Raw genomic sequence first — 10,256 nt, 5'->3', positions numbered from 1 at the left:
GGGCATGTTTGTCTCTAACTGTAAACTCATTCACTTTGTATTGCCATTAGTTATTCCAATGATTGTACTGTCTTTCTTTTTGCTCAAGCTCATTTCTCAGAAGGGCACAGCCAAATTTAGACACAACACATTATTTATTGAAGTAGTTAGATGGTACCCTATTTCAGAATCAAAAAAGAAAAAGAAAAGAACGCATTCAAATGAACCACAAACTTAATAACAACACAACAAGCAATTTAGAACGTATTGCTTATCAAACAACCTAAAAATTATGGTACGTAATGTAGCAAAAAAATATTGAATTCAATGGATGTATTTCAAATTGTATTCGATGTTAACATATTTGTGCAAGCTCTCAGTCACGGATGAGTTTTCCATTGTAGAAATATTTTCAAGTCGTTTTTTGTTCTGACTTCTTTTGAACTGACAACGTTTGGCTTCTTGTCTGACAAGGAGCTCTGTAAGTGTGTAACTGACTCTGTAAGTCAGATTCTACTTCTACCACCGCCATAAGAAATAACTATTGCCCAAGCCTATTCCAAAGACATATGTTTGCATTTTTATTTTGTTTCCCAATCAGGTAGGATTCCCTTTAATCTGATTCCAATTCCTAACCTTCATCTCTTAACCATCTGGTCTCATACGTATTACCACAATCAGCGCTTAAATCATCAAACTCACTGAGGTGCAACAAAGTATCCATGGTTACCTCAAGTTTTCCTCCATGCAACTGATTATTTACGGTCACAAGCTTGTTGATCAGTTTAAGGAAGGAAGACTTGCTGTTAAAACAACCGTATGAACATACAGTACAAACACCTTTATACAGTTTGATCCCAATGCATTTCTTATGTTGTAACGTGACGGAAGTGGAAGAGATGAACGCATTCTTCACTTCACTTTTTGTATCGATGCGTGGGTTTTACTGCATTGAAACAACAGAAAGGTCTACAGATCATAAAAAGGACAAAACACAATAAAAAGGACAATACACAATGACAAAAACAAAGAAAACAAAAACATATTTGTTTCATTCTTTGCTATTAAACTGAGTTTAAATGTTCAGTGATTCAAAATGACACCATGTTTTCTTTGGTAATTAAATAGCTTTGCTCCTAATTGCAATAATATGCCATTACGAACACATTTGCCCGTTTCCAATTGCCTTTTGCACAATAAGTAATCTGGCCCTATTTTCTCCCCCACTCTGCAAGTAAAAAGAAAACCTTTTGTCACAAGACACTGTGTTGCAATCAAAACGTTAATTACTGTATTTAGCACAAGTTCAAAATATCATCAAGTTAAGAATATAATCAGCCATTGCCTTCTTCCCCCACAGTGTAAATCTATACTTTATGAAGTGAATGCATGGCGTCACTGTGCGCTTTTTCATTAGTTGTATGGCTTTTCCTGTAATGTGTCCCTCCTACAATGTTGTTTACCTCAGCCTATGCCATTAGCATAAGAGTCTCAGTGGGGATTTCTACCACGTTTCCGATAATTATTGTTATTTTAATGCTATTGCTCCAAATTACACTTACTGTGCCGATACTGTGTCGGTGGCGTTGTGGCTGTGTAAATGAATTGTCCACGCCAACACACTCAAGCAATTATTCTACAGTACTCTGAGTTCTCTTACGATTGCGGGCGTGGATGGGAGATAATCTCGAGGCAAAGGTCCAGCTATAGCTTATTATTACAACCATCCATATGTGTAAGCACCATATTGTTTCTGTGATTGCTTAGGGCGGCACGTGCGAGAAAATGGAGGAAAAAAACAAACATTATTTATGGCGATGAAGAAAAATCAATCATCAAACTCCAGCTGAGGTTTCGAACCCACCTGACAGGAGAGCGCTCGCCCGCCCACACGTAATTGGTGCAAATTCTGTCTCATTGAGATACGTGTCAATAAACAGCCGGACAAATGTTTTCATGCGAGCAGCGGGTTGTTATATTCCGCGCATCTACAGACTAACGAGGCTTGACTGTTGACTCCAGCTTACAGCGTTCCTGAACTCAGTGCGCATACTGTAAATGCACTTTCTGTATAACTATGTAATTGGACAGTTGGTTCATATGGCAAACTGTAAGGAAAACGCAGGATGCAGTGGTTTGCTCATCTCATGATTTCAGTCAGTGGGATATACAGTATTTATGTCACTCATGGTAAATGAGTGGCATGAGGCTTGTGTCAATAAGGACATATGGCATTAAATCCATATGCTAAATCCACACTTGGTGTCAAAGGATTTGCCATGGGATACAGTGTGAGGATGTTATATATATATATTAAGAGGAAAATTATGATTGTTATTGATTTTAATGGCTGCTCAAATTCGGAAAAGGATTGGAAAAAGATTTGTCCCTTTCCCTGCCTTGTTTGAGATATGGTGCCGCTGTCAAAATAATTGTTTTAATGATACAAGAATTTTTGTCAGTAGTTGATGTGCCCTTATTATCTGGAGAAAAAGAACAAATATATATTTGCAGATCATTGCGTGTTTTATTTGTATTCACGGTCTCTGCGTTTATTGATTTGTTGATTTATTTCAGCATTTGGGTTGTAGGCGGTAAATACTGCAGTACAAAACAAAATTGTTTATGCTAAAACCATATATACGATGACATGACCCCTTTGCTTTTATACAGTCAAAGAGCTTTAGCGACATCTGGTACACATGTCTGGACATAGGGCTTAGCTTATGCCGCCATTTCAAGTTCATCCTTAGGCTATGGGATTTTAATAGGGGCTTGAGGAAGGTTCCAGATTAGACACAAACATGTACCCCTTTTGCATTTACAGATTATGCATGGGGAAAAATCTGGATGTGTAGCATAAATAGTGTCAAGAAGTGCACTATACAGTCACTTTATAAATCCCAGAGCTTTGAAAAACATATTAGGAACAATGGGGTGACAAAAACAAATGTCCCATGCAAACTGAATACTGCTCTTGTGCAGATTATGCCAGACTCAGGTTGTACCCACTTTGTTTTGAAGAATGACTGGAATTGCATGATGAAAAGAGCTATGCCAGTGCATCAAAACCACATTCATCAAATCAACACAATGTTGAATATGAGTAATATTATGTGAGTCTTCTTTCTTAACCCATGGCACAAAATGCAAACATTAAACGAAGACAAATCCAGCATATATACCGGACTGACTTGTGCACTTTTTGTAATAAAATAAAATGTAGTTTCAAGGGGAAAATCAAATAAAGACAAAAAAAAAAGCATTTCTTTTTTTTTCAATATTTCAATAACAAAGCAAATAAATAACATTTCATTAGTTTCATTAGTGTCGTGAAATGTTGAATTAATAGATGAGCATTCAAACGGACATCATGATTGGCACTGAAAACAGATCCACATGCTTGAACACATCAGTGGATTAGAAATAGGAAGGGCCTTGGACACAACACACATCATCATGGACTTGTCTTATCCACCTCTGCTTCAAATGAGACTATAATACAACTCTCCATTCAGCTGTAGTGCACCACGCAGACATCCCCCCAACTCATGTTTGCCATACTTTAGTTTACTTACAGTGGGACGGGTTACAATTGTGTTATGAATACATTACAAGTCAATAGAAACTTTTGAATAAAACTGAGTCTCATCGTTCATCCATATGTCTCCTATCTGGCATCTGTGGTGCATATGTAAATGGCAGATGCATATTTTATAGGGCAGTGAATCTGGGTTTCACACAAGGAACATGGTGGAGGCTGTAGGTGTCATTAAAATTAAAAAACGGTTTCCCCAGTAACCTGCGTGTTGCCTGAAAGACGTATGGTCTGTGCCTTTCTCTCCCCAGAAAAGTGCCCTTTGCTGTTGTCTTAAGTGATGGATGGGGCAACTGCTCCCTCACACGAGCTGACAGTTCATCATGGAGTGTGTCACCCGATAATTAAGATGTTCTCAACCGAAAAAACGATCGCTAGTTAGAAGCAATTGAGCTGTCTGTGCTGGTACCCGTGCGTAAAGTGTGCGCATAGTACTGTAGGGACATTGCCTACCTAAATAATGGTGTGTGTTTTTTTGTTAAATGTGCGCAGCAAGTCTCTATTAGCTGTGGAAGGGTGAGAAGGGTGCGGGTCGTGTCTCCGAGCAAGAGCCTATTGCAGCGGCTCCATTCTGTAAGTTGCAGCTCTGAAAACAGGCTTAGAGGGGTATTTTTAATTCTAAAGCGAGGGATTGGTCACACTTCTACTCATTAGCATGAAGACTCGTATAAACCCCGCCACTGCAGAGTTTTGAGCTGTGCTGAAGGCGAGGCAACAAGCGTATCTGAGTGGCTGCTGCGCGCAAGGAGCGAGTAACTTTCACTTTGGGCACAGTTGTGAGTTGATTAGAGCGGCGGCTGTATGGAGAGTTGGCTCCAGACGTGAGCGCAGAGCTTTCAGAGAGGATGAGGCTGCGCACCGAGACGGACCGCTCCGCCAGAATGATGGGACTCAAGACTTTAACTTGTTTGAACCGGTGGATTTTTATTCTTTTCCTTAGCCACTTTCTCTTTGTTTCGCTGACTGCGTCCGAGGGAAATACTATGCGCTATCAGACTAACGAGGAGAACGCGCCGGGCACTGTCATCGGGAACCTGGCCAAGGACATGTCCTTGAGTCTGTCTCACTCATCTAAGTCCAATTTCAGGATGATGAAACAATTCAACGATTCATTCATCAGGGTGAGAGAAAGCGATGGGGAGTTGAGCGTGGGAGAACGAATTGACAGGGAGAGACTGTGTAGGCACTCTCCACAGTGTCTCATTACTTTTGATGTGGTCAATTTTTCCAAAGAGCGCTACAAATTGATTCACGTTGAGGTGGAAATAAAGGACATCAATGACAACTCCCCGGAGTTTCCAAACAGGGAGTCTATAGTAGAAATCTCTGAGAATGCAGTGGTGGGCTCCCGGATCCCGCTAGACCCAGCTGTAGACGCAGATGTGGGCTCTAACTATATCCAGAGCTATCAGATCTCTGTCAACAGTCACTTCACCATAGATGTGCTCCAGAGAGCGGATGGGGTTAAATATGCGGAATTGGTGCTAATGAAGGAGCTAGACAGAGAGACTCAGTCCTCTTACACCGTGGAGCTGGTGGCCGCAGACGGGGGCAGCCCGCCCAGATCCGGCTCCGCGAAAATCACAGTGAAAGTGGCTGACTTTAATGACAACAGCCCCGTGTTTGACCAGAGCAGCTTCTCTGTCAGTTTGCCCGAGGACGCCCCAGTGGGCACCGTTATCCTGGACTTAAACGCAGTTGATGCTGATGAGGGACTGAACGGGGAAGTACTTTACGCTTTCGGAAAGGTTTCTCATGAAATAAGAGAACTTTTCCAAGTGGATAATAAATCCGGCCACTTAACGCTTAAAAACCCAGTGGACTTTGAGGAGAAACGCACTTATGAGCTTGATGTACAGGCGACTGATTTGGGTGCCAACCCTATCCCCTCTGTGTGCAAAATCGTAATCCACATAACTGATGTAAACGACAATGCCCCAGAAATCAGCATCACCCCCATGACCTCCATCACCACGGGCATTGCGCACATCAGCGAGGCGGCGGAGAAGGACAGCCTCGTGGCGCTCATCAGCACCTCGGACAGAGACTCCGGGGTGAACAGCCAAGTGCACTGCACGCTCTATGGACACGATCACTTCAAACTCCGCCAGGCGTACGAAGACAGCTACATGATAGTGACAGCAGCGCCGCTAGACAGGGAGAGAATCAGCGAGTATAACTTGACTGTGATGGCTGAAGATTTCGGGACACCCCCTTTGAGAAAAATCACCCAGTACACCATTAGGCTGACTGACGAGAATGACAACGCCCCGCACTTCACAAAGTCCGTCTATGAGGTGTCAGTTGTGGAGAACAATGCCCCCGGCGCCTTTATTACCACTGTAGAAGCCACTGACGCAGACTTGGGGCTAAATGGCAAAATCACTTACAGACTTGTGGACAGTGTCATAATGGGCTCCCCTGTCAACACGTACGTCTCTCTCAACTCCGTTTCTGGCTCTATATACGCGCTGAGAAGTTTTAATCATGAAGTGATGAAGCAGCTAGACATCCACGTAAAGGCCACAGATGGAGGGTCGCCACAGCTCCAGAGCACCGCTGTCATTCGACTAAAAATAGTGGACCAAAATGACAACCAGCCGTCTATAATAGAGCCCCCGCTTTACAAAGGATCCGCCGAGGTTTTCCTGCCTAAAGACGCACCTGCGGGCTACTTGGTAACCCACATAAAGGCCACAGATGCTGATGAAGGCATAAACGCGCAGCTGTCCTATAAAATCACCGAGGGGGGACACCTGGGCTTCTCTATTAACAAGGACACAGGCAAATTGCATGCGAGCCGGCAGCTTGCCTATGATATTTCAGACACTGTCAAAGTCACCATAGCGGTGAGTGACAACGGCTTCCCGGCGCAAACTTCCACAGCAGTCATCCACTTGAGTTTTATTGAGGGGAGTCTACCCAGCATGCCTTCCTCTGTTGCTGAGAATAGCAGCGAGGATTACTTTGAGTGGGACATGTCCGTGGCCATTATTATCGTCCTGGCAGGAAGTTGCTCTCTCCTCCTCTTGGCTATCGTGCTCATTACGACCATTTGCAGCCGGCGCAGGAAGGAGCCAAGGGAGAGCGGGTACGAGGAGAAAGAAGACGCACCACGCGTGGAGAGGAAAGTGGAGAGCGGCCATATTGATTCATTGATCGCCAACCACAAAGGAAAAGTGTTTGATGCCCATCCATTCCCCGAGACGGCTCCGTTGGCGAGCGGCAACACCACCACAGAGGCCCGTTGCGAGGATGCCAGGCAGGCCGTGGGCATCTTTGAGCCCAACAGCAGGACAGTGGAGGGGAAATTAAAGGTAGGCCAAGTCATTCACAGTTTTCTTACTCATAACTGGATGCATGAGTCATTTGTATTGTTTTTTTTTTCCACACTGCTGCGCACTCTTAAGAACTTTGTTTCAAAGACCATTCACTCTAATGCACCAACATAGAAGCAAGGCTGGTATAGTGTCTTGTATAGTGCGCACTGCCAGTGGGGATGAAACCACAAACCTTCAGGTTAATGGGCAAAATGAGTAATAGCCGGAACAAGCAGATGTATCACTGTAAAAACACACTGTAATGATGAAAAACAGAAGTGAAATGGCTTTTATGTGCAGAGCTTCGCCAAGAGACTGGTGTGTGTTGAATACCCATATCTGTCATCCAAATAAATATCAAGTTCAAAGCACTTCATTTAGCATAAGCGTCAAAAATCAGCTAAAACCACCATTTCTTCCATCAGTCAATAAAGTCAGTATCTTTTCTTGCATCCTTACTCCTGTATATAGCACAGATTCCCCCAATTCTTTGTACCTTAAAACGTTCACACAAAAAACGTATTTTAACATGTTGTATCTTTGTCTTTGCAGGGCTACTCCACACTACCTGGGTATGGCAAAGAGACGGTCAGGCCTATCACCATCTGGAAGGGCAATTCGTTCACCACTATCTCAGCCCGGGATCCCCACATCAGCGGCAAGGACAGTGGCAAAGGGGACAGCGACTTCAATGACAGCGACAGTGACATCAGCGCAGACGTGCACAAGAAGGAGTCGCCGCCCACAAACAGTAAGTCAATAACACACAACGCACTCCTGCCGCTGCACACTACTCCTGTAGTTTCACCTGTTTCAGCTTGTGAAGACAATCAACACCAATACCATAAACACAAGAAAGCAGGCTATAGTGCAATGTTCAAAGCACGTACTGTTTTTGTGTCCCTGGGCAAGACAAGACACTGTCCTCTCCAGTTACAGCTGTGTGGCTGGGTTGGGACATAATGGACAATAAAATGATAATCACAATGTGCACCAGCTTTAGTTGTAGATTAATGTATATAGAAATGATATGAAACAAGTATAACAATATAATCCAAAGTTGCATCTCGCTTCCATTTGCATGTTAAAAGCCCTTTTCCATTGATATGCAATGTTTGTATGTATCAAGGCCAAGCACTAACTATAAAATGTACTTCTTTGACATTCGGGCTGATTTGCAATATTCAATAATGATTTTTGGTATGATTTAGTTGTATAATAATTTAGAAAAACAGATCGAAAATTGGTGAGTAAGTTGTTCACAACATATTCCTCATGATTTCAAATTAAAAAAATAGAAAAAGCATTGCATAAACCCAAACCCCGAACATCACAGACTGTTTTCTTGTCGTGACCCTGTAATAGAAATAGGCAGAACAGAGATGAGAAATAAGAGCAAAAGAAAAAAAAACTACCTTGAAACTGTCAAGCATGGCATTGTAACGGTCATCCAATATGTCCTCTTTGCAAACACAGTGCAGACCCATGAAAGAGGTTGTGCAAACATGTATTGTGGATGACAGACAATGCACACTTGGCCTGACATCTTCTCCTCTGTACCCTCTCCATAGGTCTTTGGGCCTGCACCAGTGAATGTAAAGTCCTCGGCCACTCGGACCGCTGCTGGAGCCCCTCCGCCTCGAGACCCAACACCAGCATGGCCTGCGCACCTCACCTGTCCACTTTCAACAAGACCGCCTCGCTCCCTCGGGACGCCAGGCGGGAGAACTACTACCCCTCGCATTTACCCAAGCCAAATGTGCTTCAAAGCGTTTACGAACAAGTGCAACACCAAGAATTTGACTACATCTTGGTCGGGCCACCCACACCGGCCCGGATACAAGAAACAGACGAGCTCTCGATTCCTGAGTACAATAATTCATAAAAGAACAAACTCTAAATGTGGTGATGATATTGTACAAAGCTTTCAAACTCCATGTTGCGGTGCTTTTTTTCTTTTTTTTTTCTCAGTTTTTTTGTTTTGTTTCTGTTTTGTAATCATCCGTGTCTTGGCTCATTTTAAGACTGTTTATTGTGTAATATGCAAGATTTTGTATATAATATATTTTTCATAATCATGTACAAAGACTTTATTACGGATTTTTGAAAAGCATGTGTTATTATTAATATATTAAGGGGCATGATCACCTGTGGAAAAAAGGGGGAAAGGTGAAGGGGCTTCTCTGCTGTGAAAACAATCAACATGTTTGTGGAAGATTTTTTGTCACACTGTTGCACAAATAAATGGTCGAAATGGTATTGGGTTTGGTTTTGAGATTCAGAAATGTGTTTGCAGCTGTGAAGCGTAACATTATGACCACTGTATAACGAAGGTCATGTCCATTCATTCATTCATCGTCCCCCTAATATCTGTCCTCTGCATTTGGCCAAACCTGTGGGGATTTTGAGCTGTTATTTGTGGGGAAATCTGTATGCTGGGTTAGCTTTTTGTGCATGTTTTGAATTGACGAGGGAAACTGGAGCACTCGGAGCAAACCCACCCAGTTACAGTGAGAACATACAAACTCCACAAAGAAAGTGGAAGTCACCACATCCTACCAGTTTTCTTTTTTTTTTTTTTGCAGACTTACAGTATGTCGGGTACAATCAGCCACGTATTGTGACTGACACCTCACCGGGAGAGTTATTTGAGTGGGTTTGACAATTTGATGGCTGATAAATGGGCCCGAACTGCAGTTACCAAAGGAAGGGACAGTTGATACCAATGCATCAAGGAGACCCCTCAGCTGAACCAAGTGCATTTTCAACTGTTCGGCTTTACCCAAATCTAATCATCATGTTAACTTCCCAATGACAGATGCAACACATTTTGGCATTGAAAAAAGAAAAGTAAAAATAATAATAAGCTCGCTTTCATAATGTTTTGCCTGATCAGTAAATGTGTGGGTGTCCAAGCTTCTTGTTAACTCCCTATTGTCCTACACAATAACCTAATTTAACCGACCGAATGCATCTGCAAATCCTCTTAATCCTCAAGAAATAAAACCTACTAGTTTTTCCTGTTTTTCTTTACATTCACGGCAAAATTGACAGCAAGCATAAGCCCGTGTCAAAGTCCATTCTTTCCATGGTACACAATGTTGTTAACTCTGGTCAAAGGATCTCGTCACCTTTCTGATTGCTCTGCAGCGTGGCAATTATCCCAAAAATGTGCTTCCATCTGTTTCCAAGCAACAGCAGCATGTCACATTTGAATCCATTTTATTCCTACAGTGAGTTTTCGTCTTAGTTATTATAAGAAGCAAGTAACCTTGACCGGATCTCATGTAGCCAATTCACAAAACTCACCGTTTCGGAAAGAAAATACAAAGTCGGCTCATAATGGGAAGTCTTTTCAA

The 10,256-nt window shown here is 42.6% G+C and overlaps 1 protein-coding gene across 2 annotated transcripts; it reads left to right on the top strand.

The window, feature by feature from the left end:
• The first annotated feature begins 4,194 nt into the window (after positions 1-4,194).
• Positions 4,195-9,235, top strand: LOC306967518 (protocadherin 8). Of its 2 annotated transcripts, none has more exons than XM_079562599.1 (3): positions 4,195-6,903; positions 7,450-7,648; positions 8,469-9,235. In XM_079562599.1, exons 1-3 carry the CDS (start codon positions 4,423-4,425, stop codon positions 8,780-8,782), a joined length of 2,994 nt encoding a protein of 997 aa, XP_079418725.1. In that variant the 5' UTR covers positions 4,195-4,422; the 3' UTR covers positions 8,783-9,235. The 2 variants fall into 2 exon arrangements, with proteins under 2 accessions (XP_079418725.1, XP_079418726.1); XM_079562600.1 differs by having other exon boundaries at positions 4,203-6,894; positions 8,469-9,232.
• The last annotated feature ends 1,021 nt before the right edge of the window (positions 9,236-10,256 follow it).

Source organism: Gobius niger (assembly GCF_951799975.1).
Source record: "Gobius niger genome assembly, chromosome: 9".
NCBI classification, from domain to species: domain Eukaryota; kingdom Metazoa; phylum Chordata; class Actinopteri; order Gobiiformes; family Gobiidae; genus Gobius; species Gobius niger.
This window is presented reverse-complemented; position numbering and strand designations above follow the sequence as displayed.

Coding starts and splice junctions, on each gene's coding strand:
- LOC306967518 (XM_079562599.1), top strand. CDS start 4,423: ATGAGGCTGCGCACCGAGACGGACCGCTCCGCCAGAATGATGGGACTC. Junction 6,904..7,449: donor GGAAATTAAAGGTAGGCCAA/GTCATTCACAGT, acceptor TTGTCTTTGCAG/GGCTACTCCACACTACCTGG. Junction 7,649..8,468: donor GGAGTCGCCGCCCACAAACA/GTAAGTCAATAA, acceptor CCCTCTCCATAG/GTCTTTGGGCCTGCACCAGT.